Genomic DNA, 26579 nt, shown 5'->3' with positions numbered 1-26579 from the left:
TATAACTACATCGAGTATTTCCTGTGTTTGCAATCTTCGATCATTCCAAATAACTTCATAGTTTATCGAGGCACGTGAGCTCAATCAAACAGAATGACCTAATTCATTGAGAACGTCATAAATCAGGATCAAAACCAAGTCCTTCAAGCCAATTACCGAAAGATAGAAGTGTCAAATGACACAATCCATCGTAGCAGGAGTATAGGAAACGAAGGATTAATCTCCTCCGAATCGGTGATCGAGATTCGGTACTTTTTATCCCACCCAACATATTCCACCAGCTATCAATCTTAAGGGATCTAGACCATCTTAATGACATACTTAAGTCATCATAAGTCTCCGGAGTTGTTGCCCTAATTATGGGTAGTTTAAGGGAACTTGTTTTCTGTTGTAAATTGACCGGCTTACCTTGATCCCGTGACTTGCTCTCACCAGTGCTAAGGCTTAACATGCGACCATATAGATAATGAGAATTTGTAGTCATAGTTCAGAAAAATCCTTAAGAGCTTTAATTTCCAGGCCATTGGCTTGACAATTTGCATGTTCGTCAAATTCCAGGTCGCGTCTCGTAGAACTGGTAGTGGTCACGAACATTGCATATTCTGAGACTCAACATCGCACACTTCATTATGACTACGAAATCTACTCTTTATGCAAAGTAAACAACTGCTTTAATCAAAGTATAGCAAAAGGAAACATGCCGAATTTCTATCATGACATTCCAGGTATCCTCCTCCACGCTGAACACCTGCTGATGCCTCCCAACTGGAGTTGTGAACTCGGGACTGAACTGCCCTGTTCAAGTCTAGTCAACTGCGCAAATGGAAACCCAACTCTTCTCCGAACAAAAGAAATCTCCTGCTTCTGTGCCGTTTCTTGGCTTCTACAACCACCACAAAACCCAATACACTCATGCATTAAAGCATCCCCTAAGGCTTCGGACCCATAGCAACACTCTCCTGTCTGAGTTCATATCTGCTATCTTGAGACTCCGGGTCGCGGTTGTGGCCCTTTAGTGTGGCCTTGGTGATAATCCTGCTTGGATGATAGACATTGAATAGTACCATCGTCAAGAACATCAACGTGGCGTCGAAGATATGCAGGAAGTACTCGTGCGCCAACAAGAAGCCGTCTTGTCCCATGACATACTCGGCGATACGGAATACTGATCGAATCATGATCATCAAACTGGCACCGTATAGTACGAACAAGTAGCTTTGCCATGGAACCGTCAGTTGCTTGGAACGAAGGCTAGGCATGGCGCGGAGACGGTAGTTGAAGATGCCAGCGACGATAATGAAGAGACCGAAGAAGAGAACTTGGATACCGAGACCGACAGTGATGACATGCTCGCCAGTGTTGGTGTCGCTTTTCGATTTGGCCTTTGCAAGCATACCGCCACCTGCATCACTTAATCAGCATAAACACTAAAGGATACGCGTCTTGAGCATTTTCTCGTGGATTATGCTTACCTCCAGACTGTGCCAAGAAAGAGATAACATCTCCAGCCACAAAGACTTTCGTCAACCACTTGACCCTAATCGGAGAATGTGCCTCGCCATCAGTCAACACGATGATGCGCCCCAGAACCATATATATAGAAGCGGCGAATAGAGCAGGAGCCAAGAGTAGCAACAAGCTTTGCATAATGTAGGGACCAGTCGTCCAGTTCCCATAGGTCTGCCCCGCATTGAGAGCTCGTCCGACATAGCCAAGGGTCTCAACTAGTGCCGAAGTCAGACAAGCTTTCGGCATTTGGAGATGAAGGAACAACTTACAGAAACCACCGATGAGAAATGGTATGAAGTACCATGTTCGCTTCTTGAGTAATTGGAAAGTGTGCAGAAGGGTTGTGATGGCGAAGCAGGCAATGAAAACAATTGCTGCAGGTCTGCTCGGATTGTAATGGTAAAGATAGTACTTCTCGCCGGCTACCGACATTTTGACTTATGGAGGAAAGTAATACCCTGCAGGAATTTGAATTGCGTGTGCGAGTGAGGCTTGGAAATGTTTCGGGTCGTGAAATGTATGGGATAAAGTCAATTGAAAGGGAATAAGCCTATCTATATACACATCAAGACACGCCAAGAGAATACTAGGAAAACGCATATTGACACGAAGGAAATCTCCCAATTGCGCAGGCAACAATGAAATGCACCTATAAAAATATCGAAGAATATTTCCCTCGTACTGTCGCATCGTCGTATCGTCGTTTACCTCGGAGCGAAAAAGCTTAAAGCCCAAATAGGGTAGTTCACGATTTTAATTGGCTGCTTAACCGATAGCTGAAAGCTTCTCGTTCTCGTACAAAATGAAACTGTATCCGAGCTCGAGCTGAGGACGACAACTTCATGAAGGAACCCGAAGATCTCGCACATCAGCAAGCCATTTTGTCGCTCCGCCAGCTCGCTGACGCGTTCGGATTCTGTCGCATACAAAAGACCTCGGATTCGAGGGCTCCTGGTTCCGGAACACACCCTCGAGCATCTCGCCGGATACGGCCGTCGTCATAGATGGATGGTCCATATGTTAAGCCGTCCGCCCGCAAGACGCATCGAAAGACGAGGACTGGGTGCCGGACCTGTAAATCACGGAAGATCAAGGTGAGTTTCGTCAATTGTGATGTGCTTGAATCCAGCTGTCGTGGGTAAAATTTGTTTCGATTTGACTGCCGAGGATATATTGGTGACTTTAAGCCATGTGGCTGAGATCTACACTCAGCACGTGACTTGACTTCCTCTACTTCGTACATTGGCTCTCGGGGTTTATCTTCTAGTGAGAAGTCGTTGTTGGCACAAACTTCACCCTACAGAATTATCTTCTACCTATAGAAGTCTTATGCATTCGTAAGGCAATCAAAGAAGAAAACTTACCTCTATGCAGTTGTCACTCCAAGTTTCTGTTCAAATTATCTGGAAACCATAGCTAATGCTTCCCATCTAGTGCGATGAGCAGCGTCCATCATGTCACAATTGTATCAAGCATTCTGTGCAATGCGACTTTCTGGTGACAGCTTCCACTGGGTCAGTAGGAGGTTTATCCAATGTAAGTAGAGATCTGACTATCCGGCGACTTGGGGAGTCCAAGTAGTCTCCTGCTGACACCTTGCAGACAGATACACAATCAAACAACAGTCCCCATGTTTCACATGAAACTCCTCAATTCGATCAAAATGGAGTTTCCTCTGGGTTGAACGAAACATCTTTACCATCGTTAAACTTAACTGACCTAGAGCTTCTCCATAACTATACCACCTCGACGGCATTCACATTACATACAGATCCAGCACTCAAGACACTATGGAGAATTAATGTGGCTCAGCTCGGGTTCGAGAACGATTTTGTGATGCGAGGCATTCTTGCTCTCTCTGCTCTTCATTTGGCACGCTTCAGGCCTGAAAGGCGGGATTTTTACATGTCCCAAGCCATTACTCAACATCAGGCTGGGCTAAGAATGACTACTGGACTGATATCGAGCATTACGAAAGAGAACTGCAGTGCTGTAAGCAATCCCACTGTCTTGAAGTCCTAGCCACCTAACACTAACTTCTTCTAGATCTATTTATTCTCAGCACTTACTCTGTTTTTCACACTCGCTAGTCCACGCAAACCAGGCGACTTCCTCCTTGTAGGCGAGAATGGAATAGCAGACTGGCTGTATTTGGTCAGAGGCACCAATTTCATCATCGAATCCTCCGAAGAATTTCTATTCAGCGGCCCCCTTGGTCCCATGTTCATGGCTGGTAGACGAAGAACGGAACTCAAAGAGCGAATCCTTGCAGAAACTCCAATACAAGATGACCCACTCAACGAACTCATCATCTTAATCACGGAGACGAGCCCCGATCGCCAAAAGCTACCTATCTACTTATCGGCCATCAACACTCTTCGAAAGTCGTTTGTTTTCCAAAACAAACAAGCTCCACCAGGCCACGAAACGGGTGACATCTTCTTTTGGGTGTTTCGTATCCCTGATGATTATCTTGAGCTTCTAAGACAGCATTCGCAAGAGTCACTTGCTATATTGGCATATTTCTGCGTGGTTCTGAAGCGGCTAGATGCCCATTGGTGGATGGAAGGATGGAGCACTCATCTGATCTCGAAGATCTGGAACCTTCTTGATGAGGAGCATCGGTATATGATCTAACCTCTCCCATGTAGACAGTCCTTTGCTAACTATCTGCAGATTGTGGATCAGATGGCCAATAGAGGAGATCGGCTGGATTCCAAGTTGATGCTCTAGTGAAATATAACTAGAGTTATGATTATGTCTTCTCGAAAGACCACCTTGTCTCCCAAGACTGCAGAACATTCGTCAAGCCAGACTAAGAGAGGTCATGGGGCGTTGCATGCATTACGAATTTCTTTTTCTTAGAAAAATGCTTAGGTTGAATACTGTCCGGATTGACAACTGTACAAGTATTTGGGTTTTTAGTATTGTAGGTTTTGCAATTGGCGTGGTCTATTTTCAAAGGCGGGGCCTTGCTTCAGACAATGGGAGATAATCGCAAGGCTGCTGTAGTTAATCTTTGCAGGAGGCGGCCCATCGAACTCGATTGACGACTGAATTGAGCTATGTACTTTATCCAAAATGCTTCAGTTTTGTTCTAGTTATACATTGTTTGTCGTATGTTGTATGTTTTCTTGCTTTCCTATTTGATGCATTACATTCGTTAAGAGTATTATTTCTATTGGATGTTGACCTTGTGGCTGCGCCCCACCTGCACCTTCCAGTGCATCCAGCCTCACTCCTTCCTCATTCAATATCCTCGTACACTGACTAGCCTTCTTTTCAACTTACTTCCTCTCGGACCAAATTCTTCTCTCCCTCAACATGAAACCATACCAGTACCAACCACTTGTTCAAAAAGACGCAATCCGACTCATTGGCCTCCAGCCTTCTCCAGATAAAGAAGCGAAAGTGCGTTGCAAGATCGTTCACACAACACTCAGCGCATGTGGGTATGATATAATCGATCACTACACTGCTCTATCGTATGTTTGGGGCAACGCAAGCAAAACGGTCAAGATAGAGGTTGAGGGCCGTGACCTCGACGTTACGGTCAATCTTGATTCAGCCTTGCGTCACATGAGGGATGCTGTGAGATCGAGATGGGTATGGGCTGATGCAATATGCATCAATCAGCAGGATAACGAGGAGAAGGGACATCAGGTTGGGCAGATGTGGGTTGTTTTTTAAGTCTCTCTTGCTCGGAGATCGTCTTCTGATTTCTGTGATCTGCAGGGCTGAAGTATACAAAATGGCTCACCACACGATCATCTATCTAGGCCACTCTAATACTGATCTGGACAAGTGGATAACAATCATGACAAGTCAGGACGTGTTGCAAACGCTAGACCAAGGTAGATTGAAGGCATCTGAAAGTCACGAACTGGATTTCTTCCGAACCCAAACTCGATTAGCCCTCCAACGAGATTGGTTCAAACGAGTCTGGGTACTCCAAGAACTCGTGTTCTCCAAAGACCCTTAGATCCAAGTGAGAAGAGTAAGAGTAAGATGGGATGGACTCGAACTGCCATTGAGGACACTGGCGAGTTCAGGCTACTATTGTTCTACGTTCAAAAACATGAATGCTTTAAGAAAGCAGTATCAACTGAAGCGGTTTAGGGAGAGAAATATCGCTAGGAAAACGGATTCCTCCAGGACAACGGATTTCGCCACAATACTTCTTAAGATTCTTCACGAGCGAAGAGGTTTCGGCGCCTCGGATGCTAGAGATATGGTATTCGCTCACGTTGCTCTTTGTGCTGATGGTGCCTTCCACGTTCCCAAGACCTTAAAAGCCGATTACGGGAAAACAGCCAAAGAAGTCTACGAAGAGACAGCGGCATATATCATGGCGCACACATCTGGCTTCGGAATCCTTGCGTATGTAGAGGAATTAGAGGTCAGACCACATAGAGAAAGGTTCGCAACATGGTGTCCGGATTGTAAGTCTCAGTCTTTCCTTGAAGGTATTTGGATATATGGGAACGCAATTTAACATTAATCCTCCTCTCGACAGGGACGACGAATCTCATCCCCAAATCCATGACCCGGGAGGATCAGCAATATTCCCTCCTGCTAGTGCCTAGCCTCACAGAATCAATCTGTCAGCGTATCTTTCCATCAATCATCGCATGTTATGGCTTTATCATGAGCCCCATCTCATCCGTCACCGGTACGCTCTCACCAATAGACGATCGTTTCTGGATTGGGTCACACTTTGTAACTCTTGACAAAGACGATTGGGTTGAGGAGCAGATCTTATCTCGTTGGGAAGAATTTTTAGATCCTGAGATCAATCAGGGTCAATTCGTTGATGTGGCTACCGAGAGAAATTCCACAAGACATTCCCTGACCTTCAAACACCTTAGGCATCTTTGTATCGATCTCCGGAGAGGGGACCCCAACAACTCATGTCTCAACGGACGTAGATTTGCTAAACTGGTCTTACCAGACTCAGAAAGAGGACGTTCTGATTCTGACTACGAAGATGACGGTAAAGTTGTCCGAACTCTAGGAGCATTACCATTCCTCAAATCGGAGTTTCTCCTTGTTCCTGATTCCGCACGCCCAGGCGATGTCTTATGTCTACTTGGAGCAGACGCAAAGCCATTCCTCCTACGCCCTTCCTTCCAGAACAATCTCTTTTGACTTCGGTCGGCACTAAGATTGAAGAGGTGAAAATAAATGCAAAGCTCGATGCAGATCAGGAATTCGATAGGATCGAGCACTTTACATTTGTTGGACAGTGCTCCTTTCCTTATTGGAGGTCATCTTGTCTTTCTGGGGAACTCCGATCTAATTTTGTGAAGAAGCATCAAAGTGTCATTGTTCTTCATTGAAATGTCGAGACAGATGGTTCTGCGCACGAACGAGCAACACATCTATAATTTACTGGGTTGAGCAAAATAGGGCAGGATCTATAAGTTGAGGATATGTTTGGTAACTCCAGTCAAATTATCTAGCTTATCTCATTCCTGAGTCCCTATATATCATAACATCAACTTGTTCCTGCAAAATCAAGAGTGGTGCCTGCCCCTTTCCTAAGCGAGGTGTCAAGTGAACTACACGAGAGCAGCACAACGATGGCATCGTGCGCCGTGTATGAAGAATTTGCAGCAGAAAGTAAGATGGATGTAAAGCTTTTGAGGGTGTGGCAACAGATCGTTGTCTGACATCGGCTTTCAATCGAACAGAAGAGACGACAACGGAGACAAACCCAGATATCCATCTGGAACCATTCAGCCTGAGCGAGTAATCTGAGCTCATAAATTGGTCTCGCAAAGGACGTGCTCCATGATCCAAAAACAGGCCGAACATGTTCAAAACCTCCTCCACGTCCGTTGCAAATAGGTTCCTGTGTCTCCATCTCCTCCCTTGCAATCTGTATGTATGTACCGAAGCGGCAAGATTCGAGACTACCAAATCACCGGGGATCTATATGCAAGCCAACACTCGAACCAATTCGCAGATTCAATTCAACGCTCAATATATCAAAGACTTCTTTGCACTCGAGACTTCTAAGCAAAGACATCCTTCAAACTTGAAAATCAAGCATCTTCGACCCCAAATAAAGCCGCCTAACACAAACACTACAGAACCAAATCAATCTTCTCGAGTCCCTGGATGAAATGCAACCATCACACACACAACCCCAATTTCCAAACCAGAACCCCCCTTACCCCCCCCCGAGCCCACAGATAAAAAAAAAACATCTCTATTCAACACAGCACGACCCTTACCCCTCCCATCAGCCAAATCCAAAAGCCCAAACCCAAGACGCAAAGACCCAACATCCAACGCTCAGACCCCAAAAAGACCGCTCAGACGTCTATCCAGATTTCACGAATCTCCGGTCCGACACGTGGCTACCACGCTGACGTGCGCTTTGACCGGAGATCGGTATCAGAGCTAAAGCTGCATTTGCTTTTCCTTTACCGGAGTTTGGTTATTACAGGTCATATTCATAGCGAAATCGAAGCCGGAGTTCGCTTGCAAACAGAAAGAAGAAAAAGAAAAAGACTGTGATGGTGACGAAGGCAACTTGCTACCGCAAAAAAAAGAAAACAGTTCAAATCCTTCTGCAAAGGGTAGTAACATTTGCTAAAAAAAACGAACTAAATTTCAATCACATTTCGTTCCTGCATACATACATACATACATACATACATACACATCATCTATCACATTCCAAGTTCACTCCTCAACCGCCTTCACTCACATCCACGTGCCATCCCCTCCCCCTCTTCCCGTGAAGCCACCTCTCCGGCAGTCCACAGATCCTCGAACTCCTTTATCCATCCCTCACAAACAGACAAACAGACCCACAGACCCTCGACAGGAGGGAGGCCCGAAAGGAGATTTTTGTTCGGCTGCCTACTTCAAGCCGAGAGAAAAGGGAAGAGACAGGGGCAGGGTAAATTCTCCGACTGACGGGTAGCTACCCGTGTCTAACTGAGATGGGCAGGCAGGCAGGCAGTCGTTCATGAACAGCGGGCTGGTCAATAGAATGATAGGCCGGGATGTACTGGATTTTGTGATCTATCGCCGAATTCAAGATCTGGATCAGATAGAGAGGGAGAAAAAGGGCGAGAGGTGACACGGTGTGTAACTCAAAGCAGAGAATGGGCGTGACTTCTCTCATCTCCGTAGCACAAAAAGATAAAACGAAACGAAACGAAACGTGGTACGATCTTCACTCAAGCCGCAACACTCAACACTTAACATAAAACATCTCTGTCCCCGACTCGGGTTGTCCGTTGTGTCGTTCTTAGACTGGAAAGGGGAAGAAGAGGCGTGAAGGAGCGGGTAGTTGCGTACGGGAGGGTGCATGGTGGCTGTGGAACGTGGAGAGGGGAGGGAGGGGACGAGAAGTAGAGCTGATTGATGATGGAGAGCAAAGAGAAGTACCGATTGTGCTGGTGATACGACTTTGTGTAGGTTGGTCATAGGGGAGGGAGGAGCTGCTGATGGGGCTGAGAGAGAGAGAGAGAGAGAGAAAGATTGGTGGAACTACCCAGAAGAGAGGGAAGGGAGGCTGAGAGGTGATACGGCAGCCCAGTCTTGGGGCTGTACAGCATTCAGTTCGCAGATCTATCCTTCCCCCTCCTCGACATGTTGGCGTGAAATGATTGCAAGGGATGATAATGAAGAAGGAGGAGGAGGCGACTGAACCCCTCTCTCTCAAGTCAGTCCGATGACTCGATGTATCAACTACCTGAAGGCTGCGTGACTGACTACCAGGCCCCTCACTCAAGGGTACAGATAATCAACCACAACCACCTCATGACCGCAAGGCCACCAATTGCCGGCCAGAACTGAGACATCTGTACTTACCATCATCCATCCATCATCCAAATCCCGAAACAAAAGTACAGTACAGTGAAAGAAAAAGTAGTCATGTCAAACAAACCCACCACTTCGTCCCGAGTCATGTCCCCTCTCACCATTCAGCCTGATATCTCCCACCTCCCGCAGTATTGACCTGTCTGCGCGAACGAGGCGTCAAAGAAATCCCCCTTCCCAAAGCAGCGGAAATGGGATACAGTAAGTATCGAAAACTCGGCTTTACCCTCGGTGCCATTCCCAACAACCTTAATCTCCCCTCTTCTTCCCTCCTATCTGTTTTGAAACCGCTCCCTCTCGACGCCTTGTCCCAGCCAGCAATGACCAAGTAAAAAGAAAGTCTGCCTTACTTACCTACCCTACCGATCGGTACTTGTCACTACTTAAGAACTGCTTATCATGTTATATATGTGTGTATGTGTATGTATGCAGTAATCTTCCACCCCCCCCCCCCCACCTTCCTCGGGATTCATCCCGAGAGTTGTGTGTGGAATACGGGATACGAACCCCAGCCCAACGCGCCCAGAAGCCCGGGGGACAGCGCCTCCTCGATCCGAGCCCTGGTCTTGTTGTCCAATGATTTGTGCGCGTGCATCATGTTGGTCATCTCTGAGTAAAAGTTTGGTAAGGTCGGGCCTGTTAGAGGGCGTTCCAGTTCCCAGCTCTGCGTCCCAAAAGCTGGGCAGGCAGTGCGATCACCTTTTGTTGGAATCCAAGCTCGTCCGGTCTGCCAGTTTCAGCTCCCCGTATCACCGGTACTTGGAGCTGTAAAGTACTGTAGCAACGAGATAACCCGCCACATCCATCATCGACGATGCAAAAAGAGACGTTGGCTCTTCGCCTCAAATCAGAAAAAAGGAAAGAAAACCATCCATCCATCCATTAGATTATCGTTGTGGTATAGTAAAACATACCGTAGCGGGGAAGAAAAGAGGATGTATCCAGATCTAGATCCCCCCTCGTAACGGCGGCGCACACCTTGCTTGCTTGCTTGCATAAAAAGAGATCATCCCCCCATTAGTCCTAGCACGGAAGCCGCTGAATGGTTCGTGAGCGAACCGCGTGCGACAACGTGCCCGCCCGAGAGAGAGAGCAAAAGTGACGATCAGTCATTTATTTCGTGCCGTGCCTCGTGCGAAAAGCCGTTGCTCGGTGCATGATGGGCGTCCACCACCTTCAATAACTTTTTTTTCCCTTCTGATAATGAGCGTTTATCGCGCTACTGTACTGTACCGTACCCAGTTTCAATATTGGATAGGGCGGTGGTTCCTCTGCTGGGCGTGGGAAGGAAGGAGGGAGAGATCCGTTGTTCGGCATGCATCAATCAGATCAATTTCATATTATTGCCCGAGAAAATAAGATAATGGTGCCATTCCATCATTCCCACGCCCCCGAACAGCAGGAATGCTTTTTGCTTTTACTGGGCTTTTACTGGGACGCTCCCAGCTTGGAGGCATGGAATGGAATGGAATGGGATGGGATGGGATGATTTGGATCTTCCGCGCGCGCAGTTCTGGGTGAAAATATACTTTAGCCGCCGCTGTATGCACTGCACTGAAGGAACGAACCCACTGGCCAAGGTCCTGGATGGCCCAGTGTTCATATCCAACATCAGATCAGACACGCTACAGGACTGTGCACCCCCCCCCCCCCCCCCCTTTCCAGCCAATGATGCACGCGCTGGAGAAGTTCTCCTAGACTCGGGATGAGGACAGATGCAGTCCAAGCTATTCATAATAAATGGGCCGACTCCTCGATATGAAGGAGCCAGGGGAGCCCGGTGCGGCCGCAGAATGTGGTTTATTGGGGAGAGGAGACGAGAGAAACATCAAATGAGAAGGTCCCAAAAGGAAACGCAGGAGCTTCTGCCCCCCACTGGAGCGTCGCTAGAGTGTCTCGCTTCCCAGAGGGTGTCCTCACTGTCTATTCGCTCCCAAAGAACCCAAGAGGGGGAGGGGAAGATGAGATGCGAAGCGAAGGTTGCACCCGCGCGCTGAGACTGAGTGAGACTCCCTTCCTTCCCTTCTCTGCTGCTTCGGTCTCTCCATCCAGATTCCATCCAGCAGGAGAGAGGAACGAAACTGGCTTGTGCGCTCAGCTCTTCCCGGGTCTCTGGTCGGCTCTCAGTCCCCGCACCGCACCGCACCGCACTGCCATCCTCCTGCCAATCCCGTCTCAGTCCCCTCCCTTCTCCGAAGAGAAAAGTAAAGCGCTCTAAATAAACTGCCTGGCACACGGTGCTGTTGGCCCAAACTGGTTACCTATCTCTGTGCGACCGAGGGGAAGGGATGGGAATGGTAGGGCTTCGTATCACGACGACGACGACGCAGCCCGGGGCTATTCGTCGAGCACCACGGCGATGCTTCCCAACAATCCATAATAGAACATACAGTAGATCTGCTGCAGCGTAAGGTTGGTAGGAGGAGTCGAGGGTAAAAATGGAGGCATCGCATGCTATTTGAAGTCAGTGGCAGAAGTCGACTCTCACTCGCAGGCTGGCCGCACCGGCACCCGCACACGTTGGGTTGGCAGCCATAGCATCGCTTAACTGACCTTCTTTTGGGTGTTCGACACAGTTGCATGGGCATGGGCATGGGCATGGGGATGCAGGGAGAGATCCTACTGTATCGAACGGTGGCGGCTTTGGATTCCGGGCATGGGCATGGACCCAGGTTGGAACAGTGGGGAGAATCGGCTTTTCACTTTTCAGGGAGGAGGATTTGGTGTCCTCTCCCACCGAATCAAGATGTCTCAGCGCAGCCCACCAAAGTGACACTCTCCTCTCAGTGGCTGCCACCAGACTCCCAGCAAAGGGCAGTCATGTTGATCGACCCTTGGCTGTTCACCCTCCACCACACCCGTGCCCACCCATGTCTCTCGCTGGTACAGCAGCATCCTGGTCTCAAACCTTGTCCGTGGCTGTCCAATGCCCTGTCCGGTGGACTGCCTGAGAATGCTGGTTAACTGCGCTTGCACCCCCTGCGGTCCCCTTGTCTCCCCTCACCTGCAGAAATCCACGGCATGGGGACGCCGGAGAAAAGAACGCCTTGCCGCCTGATCCAGTAAGAGCGCAATCCAAACTCGCAGCCGTCAATGGCCCCAACGACGAATATGGGAGAACATGGGGGGTCGAGGGCGCCACCGGTGTCGGTCATTGGCTCCAGGATCGACGGTCCCCAGCAGCTGCACCGTGGGAAAAAGAGAGAGCACACCCTCGCAAGCCCAAAAGCCCAGCCCATCCCAGCCTGCCAAGTGCCCCCGTCGATTTGGACCAACCCTCCGCGTCCCTCGGATTCCCACCGTCGTCGTGAAAGGAAGGCAACTTTGGTCAGTGGGAAGTGGTGTGCAGTGTGCACTAGGACCAGACCAGAACAGACCAGACCCGAACCAAACCAAACCAGGGCGCTCCGTCGTAGCGAAGCCAGTAGTCAGCAGGATCCTGCCTCCTCCCCCAGCCCACTCCTCTTCTCTTCCCTCTTGTCATACCCGTTCTGTTCAATACACCTCCTCGACGCCAACCCATTCGACAATCGTGAACGACTCTGGACGAGAACTGGTCGACGACGCTCTCAGTGTGCAGTGAAGTGAAGGAAGGAAAGAGAGTCGAGGACAACTGTCGAGTCCGCACTCGATCGACGACTGGTTGCTAGTGCTGTGCAGTACTGTACGGGCTACCGTAGCAAGCGACCCGACCGTTCAGCTCGCTTTACCGTGGAGGATCCCCATTCCCATCCAACTTTCCAAGACTCCCTTCGACGGGTCCCCCGATTGCGAATCTCTTCTGTACCACTCGACACCTTCCAACTTGCTGTGGCATTGTATCGATCAATTCTGCGACGTCCGTCGTGGTCGACATTGTGGATCGTGGGATTTGAAACGCCAACGACTGGTGAGTGCGTCTTTTCCTTTTCCCCCAGTGACGCTTGGTCGTCGCTTCCCATCGCCAAAAAACCCATCAGTTTGGGTGTCGGGAACTTCTTTGACTTTCCGTGTCGCGAACAATCTTCAAGACGGGGCTGACAATCCGGCACAGTCAATTGTCGCGACTTTCGATTCCAGCGTCTGGCTGCATTAATATTCGTCAATTGGATTTAATTGTTTGAGAGTCGAGTCCATTCGTACAATGGCAGGAACGACAGCATCAATTCGGCGGAGCCCAATCCCCGAGATCATTACTCGAAAGACGAACGATGGAAGAAACATCGAGTACCATTTGACTGTAATTCAACAACCAGAACGTGCCAGAGCATGTGGTTCCGGAGCCAAGTGTACGTTCTCGGACCATCTGCTGCAGCAAATTGCTAACGTGAACAGCATCCGCCGACCGACGACCAGTAGATCCACCACCCGTGGTCGAGCTTCGCATCTTCTCTGTTAATGGAGCTGACAAGGAGGACATCACATTCTCATACAGTGCCAACTTCTTCCTCTTCGCTACCCTGGAAGTCGCTCGACCGATGGCTCACGGCCGTGTGCAACAAGCAGCCGCATCGCAACAGGTGCCTGTGTTGACCGGCATGCCAGTCTCTGGAATGGCTTATTTGGACCGACCATCTGAAGCTGGATACTTCATCTTCCCCGATCTTTCCGTTCGCCACGAGGGCTTGTATCGTCTTAGTTTCAACCTGTATGAGGAGATGCGAGACCGTGATGGAGATGCAGAGGCACCGTCCGACAAGTCGAGAGTCTTGGCCGGACCAGGAACGCCAGACGCTTCGTTCGATTGGAGAATGGAGGTCAAGTCAGCAGAGTTCACCGTATTCAGCGCGAAGAAGTTCCCAGGTCTTGCTGAAAGCACCGCTTTGAGCCGAACTGTTGCAGAGCAAGGATGCCGGGTCCGTATCCGTCGTGATGTTCGTATGAGAAGACGCGAGTCAAAGAATGCTGGAGAATATGAGGACCCCGCTGAGAACGATGCATTCGAACGTGGTCGTGCTGCCGCACAAGACTTCGAAGAAAGACGTTCTCGATCGCTCTCAGGAAGTCCAGATAACCGTCCTGCATACGATACCGAGCAACGTCGTCACTACCAAGACCAGTACGCACCATCGTACTCAGCATCCCCAGTGGCCGGAAATGCTCCTATCCCTCAAGGAGGCCATCTTGGATTTATTGGTGGCCCCTCGGCTCAATATCAAGCTCCTTCACAACCTCAATTCGCGCCTCCTCAACCTCCCGCGCCTCAAGCATATCAACCACCCCAGCAACCGTATCATGCTCAAGGTCAACCTCCATACCGCCCGCAACCCGCACCAGCTCCACCATCTCACAGCAGTTACGCGTATGACAGAAACTACCCTCACTCGGCATACGCTTCCAATCCTCCTCGCGAGCAGCGCGAGTTGGAGCCCGAGTACAGACGAGCATCCATTGCCAGCTACGTACCACCTTCTTCACAAATTCCGTATCCTTCTGTGGATTCCAATTATGCTCGTCCACCATACCACGGATATGCTCCACGCGGTAACAGTCCTCCTCCGGCATTGGCACCTTTGAAGCTTCACAGCATCGAGCCAAAATTCGATGCTACGTCCCCACCTGCTCCATTGTCTGCTGTTAAGACCATCGCTCCTCCTTTGCCAAGCCCAATCTTCCCACGCGCACAAGAAGCTCCTCTTTACAGCCAATACTCGGCGCCTCTTCCTGCAGCTGAACCAGCTCGTGATATAGCACGCAATGGCAAGCGTCCATTTGATTCTGTCTTCAGCTCTGCTGCTAGCACAAAGCCTCTTCATAATGGCATGCGACCCAGCAGCTCCCATGGACCCAGCGTTGAGGAAGATGACGAAGACGACGTCCCTGCAGACCTGAAGATGATGTACAAGCGAGCCGATGGAACTAGTTACTCTCGACCTCTACCTCACCTCATCGAGTAGATTTCATTCAATCTTTGGGCTTTCTGTGTTTTCGGATGGATTGGCGTTTGGCTTCACTTGGATTTATTGTTACTATCACATTTTATGGACGGATATCGTGCCTTCCCCCTCGAGGATTGGCAACAGCAGCAGCAACGAATTCTACTTTCATGAAACTACCCCTCAACCCTACACGACCTTGCACAAACAAATACACGACTTCATCTCCTTTCTTTCGTGTTCATACGGTTTGACCTACGGGCAGCCTCGCGAGTCTACTTTGGTCCTCCCTTTCAGCAAAAGCAGCACACATCATTGTTACCTTCCTTACCCTTTGGATTTTTCGCTTAGAGATGGCGGGAAGCATATCTCTTCCTACCTTTTTTTTTTTGCAAACACAACCCTACAAATTTCCTATGTTGATTGATCGAGTCGAGCTTGTGTGGTAGGGTTTGGGTTGGACTGGGCCGGAGCACCATTTCTGTAATTTAGGTGGAGGGTACATTGGAATGGCGGGACTCGGGCAACTGGTCGTGTTAGTGTGTGTGTGTTGTGTGTTGATCGCTGATATGAATGCATGGGACTATGAAAGAAACTTTTTGCAAAGAACATTCATTTGTCATTGTGTGAAATTTGAATCAACAGTGCTTTATTCTCCTATCTCCCCGCTACATCTCAGACATCCATCCCACCAGTTCGTGCGGTCCAAAACCTAAAATGTCTTGGGTTCGAGTATTTGAGTTTGTGAGACTGGTTTCGAATCTTAAGACTGCTGTAGAATACGGTTTTGTCTTGGCTGGCATCATTGCACATGATTTCTAGTCGGAACAGGAGAAACAGTAATTGGGAGCTCTGACCCTATGGTCATGCAGAAGCGGAGATTATTTGCGGAGAGCTGGCGGTTGGGGTGAGACATTTGTACGATTGGATAGGGAGTTATTTACTTGATCTGAGAAAGTCAACAATGTAAAATCAGAATTAAAAATTGAGAGAAGCTAATGAATACAGTTGATCTGCGGTGAATTGGATTTCTTCTCGCTTTCACGTGTTCACATGTTTACCTCGACGTCAAAAATAGAAGCGAGATCGTAAAATTAAGTTTTGACGCGCTCCTCGCGTCACCGTCAGATTGTCTCACAACCCGCATTGCAGCCAACGCACGAAAAAGGAGGGCAGTCAACACCTGGAAAATTTCCGAAATTCTTCAATTGCTCGAGATCGCTCTTTTGATCTCTTTCTTTCCAGTTTATTCTCTTCTTCTCAGGTTTGAAAGAGAGCGGCTGAAGCCGAAGTTTTTTATTTTGCCTCGGGACCTGGACGATAAACAATCAACAAAACAAACCTTAAGATCTGCCGCCCACATCACATCACATCACATCATCAATGCACAACCCACGGATGATTCTGAGACTCCCGTAGGAAAGGAAGGCAAATTACTTGGAAAGATGTTTTCCGCCTACCAGGTAAGTTTCACAATTCTTGGTTATATCTATCGCATTCCTTTCCGTTTGTTGCTGCGTTGATGCAGCTCCCCGTCTGCGATCTGAAGCTGATATACTCCATAGCAAAGCAGCGCTGGAGAGCGGTCCAATCCCACAACCGTACAAGCACAAAGTCTACAGATTGAAGAGCAGGATGACACGACTCCAAAGGCAGGAGATAAGAGATTGTTCAGCAATCGCGAATCCAGACAGATCGAGGGCAATAACTACACCCAATACGATGAAGAAGAACCGATCGAGGAGCGTCACTCAGACAAGAGACACCGCAACACAGATTGGCCTCTCCCAAGCAGTCCCAACAGTCCAGCCTCAGCCAGACCCCCACTCCGAACACGAAATGCCCCCAATTCTCCCTCCAACCGCCGCAGAGCAGTCTCGCAACAGCGCCCATCTAAGTTTGTCGAGGGTAGCATGAATGACCGCATCTCTGCCATCCCACCAACGCCCTATCTTGACCCCGATGACGAGCTACTCTCCGAATACGATCCTATTGAACCCAGCCGCGGCCGCAAACTCGCTCGCCCCAGAAAGTTCACGAAACGCAATGCTTCTGCTGCAGGAACCGATCATTCTGAGACGAGCCGCCACTCGATATTCCGATTCGGGAAATCGATCGCGGCGTCGTTTAATCCGAGTAATTGGAAGATCTGGAATAAGGGCCAGCAACAGCATGCGGGGGACGAGGAGTCGGCGCAGATGCGGGTCCTGCGGGAGAGACAAAGTAAGGCTGAGAGGATCTATAGGGAGTTGAAGGAATCTGGACAGTTCCGGGACTCGGCGGTTGTATTTCCTGGTTCTGCGTCGAGAGAGCAACAGAAGCCTGGTTCTGCCAAGCATGATTCTGGAGTCGAGTTTGGGGATACTGAGGAGGCCAGTAAGAGGAATACGGGTATGTCAATCGAAGAGAAGAGGAAGGGACGTATTTTCCTGGAGGCGCCGAAGCTTTCGGAATCTGTCTATGGGGGAAGTCCTGTTTCGCATATGTCGGGTTCGCAGGCTCATTCGAATCATTCGTCGCCGAATAAGTCTTCGTTTCACTTCAAGAAACCCTCGCTATCGAATCTGAAGAAGACGTTTGCTAGCAATAGCACTACCAACTTATCAGAGCCTGGACCTCATCAAGCACGTCGAATCCCATCTCGGAAGGACCTTCAGAAGCAACAGAAGCTGGTTAAGAGAGTTAGTGATTTGGAGGGCAAGTTGAATGCTGCGAGGAAGCAGTTATCTGATGCTTTGGGAGAACCACTTCCGGGTGAGGTATCGCAGGTTTCGCTCTCTTCGCAAGGATCTCATGTACTTGATGATACTATGTCGCCTCCTGTCCCGCCGCTGCATCATACGCCTATGGAGAGGGTTATTAGAAAGCCATTTGTACCAGGTGCCCTGGCTTCTCTTCCTTCGGAACGACTTCTAGCTGGCTATCTCCAAAATGATGAAGAGGATGAGGAAGAAGGCAACGGCATTGGTATGGCTGTCACAGTCAATCATCGACAACAGAGTGATGAGAAGCCTAAGTTTGTGCTGAAGAGTGAGCAATCTCCTGCTTGGCTTGGTAGACAGCTTCAACGCCCAGGAAGCGCTTCTAGCAATCGTTTAATGCGAAGTGTGGAAGCCGAGAAGGACGAAGACACCACTCCGACGGTCAAGAAGGCGGCTAGGGTGAAGAAGTCGACCAAATCGGACGCCGCGACCAATGTCACCTCTATCTACGAGCCTAGCACTATATTGTTCGAATCTGGTGATAGCGAGTACGCTGATTTCGAGCCAGGAGAAGAGGAACAGGAACCAGAGACTGGAGAAGAGCCTGAAGAAGAACAAGAAAAGACACCCAAGCCACGAACCAAGCGTTCCCCTCCGTCCAAGAAGCGAAAGAGCAAATTCGAAGGCGAGGCTGATGACGGTGGCGTCTATAAGCCCGGAGACACAGAGGAATCAGACCCTGAATCCGAAGTCAAGAAATCCAAATCTACTCCCCGCAGACAACAAACGAGCAAGACTTCTACCCCCAAGAGTAACCAAAGCCAAGCCCACAAAATCACCCTCCAATATCCCCGCAAACTCCAGAAAGTCTCTCCTACCCAAGCCAAGGACCCAAATACGGAAGCTCCACCAACCCGTGCCCCTCCACCACCTCCTTTCGAACCCCATTCCCAAACCTCCAAGAAACACCCAGCCCGTACCTCTTCCCTGAAATCTACAGTAAAGAGCCCACCGCCTGCCAACCGACTCTCGAAATCAAGACCCCCGCCTCTCCCTACAACTCGACAGCAATCCGCGTCCCCACCCCCCTCATCTGCGTTCACGGGCGTAGGCCCCGAGCTAGAGTACAAGAAACCCTCTCTCCAGCGCCAAGAGCTAGATCTCGGAAACAGCGCCCATTCAGCAGAAAATAGCGGTGTACCGCCTATGCCGACGATGCCGAAGATTGTTCGGTTGGCGAGTGGGGAGGTTATTGATATCAGCCAATCTCAAACCCAGATCCTTACTCCTGCTATTGTCGCACGAGGAAAGGGAAAGGGGAGCACTGTCTCTACGACCTCGAAGGTGTCGACGGGTAGTGCGGGGAGCAAGAGGAGAGAGAGTAAGCGTTTAGAGAAGAAAAGGGAGTCGATCGTTGCTGCTGCTGCGGAAGGAGAGAAGAAGAGTTTTGAGTGGCCGGATGATGTTTTTTGAATCACTGAATAAGGCAATGAGACTGGAAAACGAGAGATGAGAGATGACAGATCAGAAATTGCACACCAACGAACGAAGTATATCAAGCAGTATGACGAGATGGAAGATGATGGATGAACAGAAAGGAAGGGAGACATAATGCTATGTAACGAGTAACGACCTTATGCATGCTTGGAGCTTTTTCTTTTTCTTTTTGCCTTTTTACCTTTCTGCATTCTGCATTCGATGTTGACTCCTAGAGAGAGAGAGAGAGAGAGGAGAAGAGGCACTTATTCCGTTGCTTATTTCTTTTTTGACCTTCTACGATTGCATTTGCATACCCTTGTTCTCCAGCATTTCAGCGAGCGAGTTCAGCATTTGCATTGCATACCTCAGGTACGCATGAGATAAGATCGAGAGCCTAAATTGCATGGCGTAGATAGAGAAGAGATTAATAAATACAAGAAAGGAAAGATGATATGCTGCCAATTGTGATATCTTTGTGTTTGTGTTTGTGTTTGTGTTCGTGGTGATATTACCTATGAACAAATATTGCCTTTCTTTCCTACCTGCCTAGGTACCATTGGAAGGCCGCTTCTATAATCTGCGCTATTTGCGCTACTTGCGCTGTCTGCGCGATGAGCGCAACCCGCGGTGTACGCGGACTCCTGATATACATGCAGCGACCTACTTCTCTCTCCTCCCTCTTCCGTAGGTACGGATAGTAAAAAAACAAATCCATGCTATTTAAGAGTTAGTGCCACGTATAATCCAGTCATATCTACCAGTGTTTCGCTTCCCTGAATAGGGATGGGCGGGCGGCTTTATCTTTCTCGTCGTCTCGATTCGGTGTGCACAAGTAAGTGTAAAAGCACACAAAAGTATGTATGTCCTGTCAGTTTATATTGCGTTTCACGAAGGAAAAACAAATTGAAAAAATAATAACTACGTTGAGGGAGGGTTAGAGTATTTGTGTATTACTACATACGGTAAGGCGTAGATGAAGGATGAAGGATGAGGGTTTACCCCGCTATATACCTATTATGTCAAGTTCGATTTGGAGTTGGAAGATCAGGTAGCCAGGTACATGATGAAAATAGGAGATAAGGTAGGTTAGGGATTGGGTTAGGGTGGTGGTGATTTGATTTAGAGCTGAGATGCCCGATTATTTGACCTCGGGTGGAGCTTTGTTAAGTAATAAATAGCAGGACAGGAGGGAATTGGCTATGAGAGAGGATTGTTGCAATAATTATTTTATTTTGAAAAGCAACAGCTGTTGCTGGTGCGAATCCATGTCTAGTTAGCTTCATGCTACAAGACGGTAGCGTTGTCTGAGTTTCTGTTTCTCCGAGTTTGAGCGAGCGGTCAGGCGTACGAAAATACATTTTTGAGATTGAGAAATCAGTTTGAGATGTAGGAGATTCAAATATTCGATCATTAGGGTTCGTCCAGTCCATTATTAAACACCTCATTAAGAACGACACTTCGAAGCAACACAACACCCGAAACATGAGAAGGCATAAAACTCATCCATTCCATTGCTTATTACAAAAACTTACACCCGCTATGCAAAGTCAAACAATCTCTCTCATCTCATCACAAATTCCCCCTCTCCGCCTGCTCCCTCTCGATAGCCTCAAAAAGACTCTTAAAATTCCCCGCCCCAAACCCATCAAACTCGTTCCGCTGGATAATCTCAATAAACACCGTCGGCCGATCCATTAACGGCTTCGTAAAGAGCTGCAACAGGTACCCGCCCTCGTCGAAATCAATCAGGATATTCAGTTTCTGGATCGTGTCGAAGTCCTCCTGGAGCTTCCAGCTCCGCTTGTCGGTCTTGAGACGCTGGCGCATGGTGGTATAATATGTTTCTGGGACCGAGATGAATTCCACGCCGCGGGCCCGCATGTTGGTTACCGCGGCGATGATATCGTTTGTGCGGAGCGCGATGTGCTGCACGCCTGCGCCGCCGTAGAAGTCGACGTACTCTTCGATCTGGGACTTCTTCTTTCCGGGAGCGGGCTCGTTGATGGGCATCTTGACGACGTTGTTGGGGGATGCCATGACGATGGAGTTTAGGGCTGAGAATTCGGTGGAGATTTGCGAGTCGTCGACGGACCAGAAGCGGTGGAAGGAGAGGCAGCGTTCGTAGTAGGCGCAGGCTTCTTCCATTTTGCCCCAGTCTTGGTTGCCGACGCAGTGGTCGATGGCTTCGAGGGTGACGGTGGGGAGTAGGCGTTGAAGAGGGTCCAATTTGGAGGAGGGGATGGATTTGTAGCCTGGGAGGAAGATGCCGTTGTATGTGTCTCGGGAGATTAGAGTATGTGTTGTATCGCCGTATGTACGGATGATGGCGCTTGTAACTGAGCCATTTGTGTCTGATCGTGTTCGTGGTGATTGGACAGAGACAGCGCCTTGCTCAACTGCTTGTCGATATACACCCTCCACATTGTCTACTTCGAACGCAACGTCCTTGACGGCATCACCGTGTTTCTCCAAATGTGCATAGATGTCCTTCAATAAGCTTCGTTCTTCGGATGTTATGGGCTCGTCGCCATCGAGGGCAGAATATGATTTGACGGCCGACGTGAGAACGAATCTGATATTGCTATTGCCAACGACGTGAGAGGCAATATATCGACTTCCGGTCTCGAGACCTCTGTATGCTATTGTGCGGAAACCGAGACGGGTTGTGTAATACGATGCTGCTTGCTTCGCATTGCCCACATACCAGGTGATATGGTCATAGCCATGGAAATTCGGTGTGCCATCCACAGCACCCGGGGTATGAGTAGATGTGGGGAAGCTAAGAGATGTGGGAGTTAAGACTGGCGGGGGAATCGCAGACGGAGCCATGGCAGATAAGAGAAGCTCAAAGTAAGAAACAAGAAAGAAGTAAGTAGGCCAGAAGCAGTCACTGAACTCGTTCTTGGAGAGAATGGAAAGAATGGACGGACGCAGCAGTGATTATATGTAACAAAGAAAGCAGAGCAAAGGCAAACTCGGCATAGATTACCTCACATATCCCATGGTTCACAAATCAGCAGGATCCTGACTAGGAAGGCTCGATTGACGAAAAGGCCTTCAATGATTGCGGATTGTCACAAAGCAGCAGGTCGTGATTGGCGTGGTGCATGTGCTGATTGAGGTTCAAGAGTCCACAAGTGCGGAAAGGAAGTGATGTTCGCAGCTTGCCCGCTCGGCTTTGGGGAGTCCCGACTGTAACCGAGATGGAAACAGCTACCCCTCGACCGCCCACCTCATCTGAACATCGACAGTCATATGCTTAAGTAAGGCAAGAGGCAATTGATTGCCATTCCGTGAAGTATATTTGAGCAAGTGCTTATATTTCATACATAGTATTTTCTCAATTTTCAATCGATTAATTCCCGTCTCCTCACATTCTTCCTCTCACCTCCTTGCGTCACTCTCCTAAACCTATCTCAAGCTTCACCAAAAATTACCTATCTCTGTTCCACCACCTCTTGTCCAAGGCTTCACAAGATCAATCCACCTCGTCTCAACTCCCACCACCTTATCAATCGTTACATTCCTTTACTTCAACTCGACGTTTTCAGCTCCGCCAACAATGGCCTCCTCCACCACCCTAACTCCCCACGACCTCACCATCCTCCAAAAGATCGCCGATCCAGAGTCCTCGCCCTCAGCTTCCCTCCTAATCGTTTCGTCTCTCCCAAAAGACCCCGATTACCCCGATCCCAGCATCTATTCTCGTATAACTTCCACCGAACGGCAAATCATCTCTCAAATCCAAATCAACGACGCCCTCGACGCCTACCGAACAGCACTCTCCCAACTCAACGACTTAATAACAGCTTATCCAAACTATGCCAGCGCGCGAAACAATCGCGCTCAAGTCCTCCGACGGATACACGGTGATACGATATTAATAAAAACCGCCTCTCAAACCTCGTCATCAGAAGCAGAACTCAACACCGCAGCCCAAACAATCCTCTCCGACCTCACCCTCGCCATCAGTCTCCTCTCTCCCCTCACCCCCTATTCCCCGCTCTCCCCCATAGCAGCCAAGACCCTAGCACAAGCATACACCCAGCGTGGCGCTCTGTTCCATTTAACCGCGAAACAGTACTCGCAGCAAGGAACAGAGCTGCGGATAGAGGGGAAAGAAAAAGGGTGGAGTGTAGTCGAGTTTGAAGAGGCTGCTAGTAGGGATTTCGTTATGGGGGGTCGGTTGGGGAATGTGGTTGCGAGGGAGATGGCTGTTTTGGCGAATCCGACGGCGAAGTTGTGTGGGGAGATTGTGAGGGGGGCGATGAGGGAGGAGTATGTTGGTGGTGTTAGCTAGGAGTAGGGGAGGATTGGTTGGAGAGAGTGTGATGATATGAGGATTGGTTGATTTGGCGTCATGGAGTTTTGGAAAGTATTAATGCAGAAATGTGGTTTGATAAACACTTAGACGTTATGCAAACACTTCTTGAGCTTATAAAATCAACACTTAGCTCTGTTTAGTGATTTGCCCCTTTTTCGAAGTGAGATGTGAAGCGAGACTACAAAAGATCACTAAAAACATGAGTGAATGCCATCGTGCACGGGAATAGTTTAGAAGCAAATGAGGTTGAAGTCATTTCCTCCAGAGACAATAGCAAAACAGACTCTTATGTTGCCTATGTGTAGAGCGGTAGAGATGATCCTTGAATAAAGTACAGGAGTATGGTCCGTACTTGCAAGTTCGCCAATTGGGCGAGGTTCAAGATCAAGAAGATGGCCAGACCTTTCTATCAATTCCATGCTCTTTTCTTCTCACCTCGTTGGTATAAAACGATATGCCAAAAAGGCTGGAAACAGTAATTCGACAAGTAACCCGAGTGGCAAAAGATGAGAGAGACGTTGGAAGGAAGGGCGAAAGTAGCAATGAGATGTAAGAACAGTATGAGGCCGTGGGTAAGATAGGTAGGTAGGTTATATAAGTTGCAGACACAACACACTTTCTTTCCCGTTGCCAGATAGAACCTTACAATATTGCCCTCTTGTACTGTAGTAATAGTCAGTCGTATGAGGAAGGGTGGACCAGAGGCTACAAGCAAGTTTTGAATAGCTTGGAGTTGGGTCTGAATTTGCCTGCATGGTCTCGATTTGACTATTGATTGAGAGTCTTGTAGGATTTCTAATGTTTAATCGGGTGTCGCCTCGAAGCCAGAGCCAGCATAATCGCAAACGACCCTTTGACTGGGTATTCAATCTAGTCCAGTTTCTCCTTAGTAAGGAGTTGAATTGAGGCTGGTGAAGTAAGGTATGCTGTGATTGAATTGAGCTTGGTGGCGTAAGTCATACTGTGCTTGAGAAAAGATCTGACAACAGCAGCGATCGGTAAATTGTCGTTATGTCTGGTAGCACTCATGAAACTGCCTCTTCACTCTCCATCTGACTCAATCGTTCTGAGAGGGTTCTGATCGATCCATCCGTTTACATAATCGTCAGCTTTGCAAAAGCCAGAGAGGGCTGGTCTTTTGAAAACTTCGTGCCAGGTTGGCCAAGACGACTCCGTCATCCCATCCTCAAAATTCCACGGACGTTCAAGCTCAATGATAAGCACGGCCTTTTCTCTCAAGACATCAAGCGCGTCCGCCCATTTTCCGCTCAAAAGACCGAATCGCTCCATTTTCAGCCACAACATTGGGTGCGACGATGAAACCAGCAGTTCGTCAATCCAGGGTGCTAATTCGGTAAGATGGAGTCCCATAGATTGCAAACGGAGCTTTCTCAGCTTTGGCGATTTGAAATTGGGGATGCAAGACCATAAGCTACCCGTGTTTTGCGGCGTCATGCCCTCAAGACAGATCCTCACATTTTCTAGCAGCCGAGAACTGCACATAGCTGTGAAAAACTCTCTAAGCTTCGCTATCTCGACCGTGCTGAGCGCATGTTCACGTCCACAATCAGTTATGAAGTCGAAGGACTTTAGATGTTGCATTGCTGCGGCGAGTTGTTGGCTGTCGCTGTCCGGGGAAAGAACGGAGTAATCATCCAGGGACTGCGTTTTAATTCTGACATCGACAAGAAAAACCCCAACTTCGAGCTCGGCGATCGGGCCGTGGATAAAGAGACCTGCTGGAGGGTGACCGATATTCAGGCTTCTTGCTTCTTCCCAACCACTCGGGGAAACAAGCCGTTGAAAGAGGGCTTTGCTGTTCATTTGCCTGCTCACAAAAGCTTATTACGGACTCGGGCATACACCAAGATCTACCGCAATTGAACCCCAGCTTTTTTGAGATGGGCATTCGGGCAATTGCAAGAGCGACCTTTCTGTTGAAAGTACCTTGTAACAATAATCTCTGTTGGTCTGATAGGCGTCGACAATAGTTCTTGTAAGCTTTTTGCAATAGCCGCACATGAGTCTGTGAGAGTTTGGGATTTTCGTAACGATCCGGTGCATTAGCCAGATAGCATTGCCAAGATGCTATCATTGCCTGCATGGTTCTCGCGGCCTCTTTATAATTCCCTCTGGGCTCCACGATGTGTCGAATCCGCGCAGGGTTGGTGAAATATCTAATCTCTAATTCTATTTCAGAGACATGATGTTCTCCAAATATACGTGTATCAGAGGCTAACACCGGGTTATAATACTGCAAGTCCAGCATAACAAGTGTTATACTCTTCCTGATAAGTCGATGTTGGGAGATTTCCTCGAGTCGGGCAAGAGATGGGGAGGAGATCTCCACGCAGACAGAGTGCATTAACAGGTGACAGCTGTTGTTGTGGAAGCGTTGACATACAAGCTGCAAGTTCTGGATGTCGCTAGAACAACAGGGAACATACTGATTACTATCGTAGAAGCCTTTGAGCCTTTCACACACTCGAAGATCTTTGATAGTATCTTGTTCGGCATATCCCTAATCGTCAGAGGTCTGAGATAAGGTCTCGATACAGCATTGATGTGCGTCCGGAAGGAGCTTTGTAGACCGTCCAGTATCGACTTCAAGTGTAGTGCCCTCTCGCGTTCCTCGTCATGGCAGTATCTGAAATCCACCTTGTTCTTTGGAGGAGATAAATATTGACCGAAAAATCGATAAAGGTGTTTTCCCCACCTATCAATACTCCTCAACATTGTATAAAGCTCGTCCAGATCAAACTGACTGAGATCATTTTCAGCGAGAAATAAGGCATACGCGTTGAGCTGATCGCGAATGATGTCATATCTTCTCTCAGAGCTCGAGGAAACCATGGCGGAGTCGACGTA

At 48.7% G+C, this 26579-nt stretch overlaps 12 protein-coding genes across 12 annotated transcripts; 7 read left to right on the top strand and 5 right to left on the bottom strand.

The window, feature by feature from the left end:
* Positions 1-929: 929 nt before the first annotated feature.
* Positions 930-1941, bottom strand: LY89DRAFT_676543 (RTA1-domain-containing protein; the record flags this gene model as incomplete). Its single annotated transcript, XM_018213599.1, has 3 exons — positions 930-1402; positions 1473-1724; positions 1779-1941. The coding sequence occupies 3 exons, from the start codon at positions 1939-1941 to the stop codon at positions 930-932; spliced, it is 888 nt and encodes a 295-aa protein (XP_018063540.1).
* A 1022-nt stretch (positions 1942-2963) lies between these two features.
* Positions 2964-4234, top strand: LY89DRAFT_741475 (uncharacterized protein; the record flags this gene model as incomplete). The annotated part of the gene is made up of 4 exons (XM_018220712.1): positions 2964-3045; positions 3116-3501; positions 3556-4133; positions 4186-4234. 4 exons carry the CDS (start codon positions 2964-2966, stop codon positions 4232-4234), a joined length of 1095 nt encoding a protein of 364 aa, XP_018063539.1.
* Positions 4235-4833: 599 nt separating this feature from the next.
* Positions 4834-5491, top strand: LY89DRAFT_658271 (HET-domain-containing protein; the record flags this gene model as incomplete). Its single annotated transcript, XM_018212471.1, has 2 exons — positions 4834-5183; positions 5245-5491. The coding sequence occupies 2 exons, from the start codon at positions 4834-4836 to the stop codon at positions 5489-5491; spliced, it is 597 nt and encodes a 198-aa protein (XP_018063538.1).
* Positions 5492-5587: 96 nt separating this feature from the next.
* Positions 5588-6906, top strand: LY89DRAFT_763851 (uncharacterized protein; the record flags this gene model as incomplete). Its single annotated transcript, XM_018221613.1, has 2 exons — positions 5588-5951; positions 6026-6906. 2 exons carry the CDS (start codon positions 5588-5590, stop codon positions 6655-6657), a joined length of 996 nt encoding a protein of 331 aa, XP_018063537.1. The 3' UTR covers positions 6658-6906.
* Positions 6907-8200: 1294 nt separating this feature from the next.
* Positions 8201-8693, bottom strand: LY89DRAFT_690686 (uncharacterized protein). Its single transcript, XM_018216145.1, has one exon. The coding sequence runs from the start codon at positions 8648-8650 to the stop codon at positions 8447-8449; it is 204 nt and encodes a 67-aa protein (XP_018063536.1). The 5' UTR covers positions 8651-8693; the 3' UTR covers positions 8201-8446.
* A 3528-nt stretch (positions 8694-12221) lies between these two features.
* Positions 12222-12662, top strand: LY89DRAFT_676540 (uncharacterized protein; the record flags this gene model as incomplete). Its single annotated transcript, XM_018213598.1, has 2 exons — positions 12222-12262; positions 12362-12662. The coding sequence occupies 2 exons, from the start codon at positions 12222-12224 to the stop codon at positions 12660-12662; spliced, it is 342 nt and encodes a 113-aa protein (XP_018063535.1).
* An 812-nt stretch (positions 12663-13474) lies between these two features.
* LY89DRAFT_676539 (uncharacterized protein) lies at positions 13475-15227 on the top strand (the record flags this gene model as incomplete). The annotated part of the gene is made up of 2 exons (XM_018213597.1): positions 13475-13619; positions 13666-15227. The coding sequence occupies 2 exons, from the start codon at positions 13475-13477 to the stop codon at positions 15225-15227; spliced, it is 1707 nt and encodes a 568-aa protein (XP_018063534.1).
* A 1130-nt stretch (positions 15228-16357) lies between these two features.
* LY89DRAFT_788564 (uncharacterized protein) lies at positions 16358-19829 on the top strand. The gene is made up of 2 exons (XM_018223180.1): positions 16358-16669; positions 16772-19829. Exons 1-2 carry the CDS (start codon positions 16652-16654, stop codon positions 19379-19381), a joined length of 2628 nt encoding a protein of 875 aa, XP_018063533.1. The 5' UTR covers positions 16358-16651; the 3' UTR covers positions 19382-19829.
* Positions 19830-20797: 968 nt separating this feature from the next.
* Positions 20798-22488, bottom strand: LY89DRAFT_690683 (4-hydroxyphenylpyruvate dioxygenase). Its single transcript, XM_018216144.1, has one exon. The coding sequence runs from the start codon at positions 22214-22216 to the stop codon at positions 20957-20959; it is 1260 nt and encodes a 419-aa protein (XP_018063532.1). The 5' UTR covers positions 22217-22488; the 3' UTR covers positions 20798-20956.
* A 156-nt stretch (positions 22489-22644) lies between these two features.
* LY89DRAFT_658263 (uncharacterized protein) lies at positions 22645-23811 on the top strand. The gene has a single exon (XM_018212470.1). The coding sequence runs from the start codon at positions 22950-22952 to the stop codon at positions 23685-23687; it is 738 nt and encodes a 245-aa protein (XP_018063531.1). The 5' UTR covers positions 22645-22949; the 3' UTR covers positions 23688-23811.
* Positions 23812-24752: 941 nt separating this feature from the next.
* Positions 24753-25627, bottom strand: LY89DRAFT_724676 (uncharacterized protein; the record flags this gene model as incomplete). The annotated part of the gene is made up of 1 exon (XM_018218920.1): positions 24753-25627. Exon 1 carries the CDS (start codon positions 25533-25535, stop codon positions 24753-24755), a length of 783 nt encoding a protein of 260 aa, XP_018063530.1. The 5' UTR covers positions 25536-25627.
* A 448-nt stretch (positions 25628-26075) lies between these two features.
* Positions 26076-26564, bottom strand: LY89DRAFT_741467 (uncharacterized protein; the record flags this gene model as incomplete). Its single annotated transcript, XM_018220711.1, has 1 exon — positions 26076-26564. One exon carries the CDS (start codon positions 26562-26564, stop codon positions 26076-26078), a length of 489 nt encoding a protein of 162 aa, XP_018063529.1.
* Positions 26565-26579: the final 15 nt, after the last annotated feature.

The sequence above is a fragment of the Mollisia scopiformis genome (assembly GCF_001500285.1).
Source record: "Mollisia scopiformis unplaced genomic scaffold LY89scaffold_30, whole genome shotgun sequence".
Lineage (NCBI taxonomy): Eukaryota > Fungi > Ascomycota > Leotiomycetes > Helotiales > Mollisiaceae > Mollisia > Mollisia scopiformis.
Note: the sequence above shows the minus strand (reverse complement) of the source record. Positions and strands in the feature narration are given on the sequence as shown.

Bases quoted from the DNA above. Each gene is read 5' to 3' on its own strand.
- LY89DRAFT_690686 (XM_018216145.1), bottom strand. From the start codon at position 8,650: ATGAGAGAAGTCACGCCCATTCTCTGCTTTGAGTTACACACCGTGTCA.
- LY89DRAFT_690683 (XM_018216144.1), bottom strand. From the start codon at position 22,216: ATGGCTCCGTCTGCGATTCCCCCGCCAGTCTTAACTCCCACATCTCTT.
- LY89DRAFT_658263 (XM_018212470.1), top strand. From the start codon at position 22,950: ATGGCCTCCTCCACCACCCTAACTCCCCACGACCTCACCATCCTCCAA.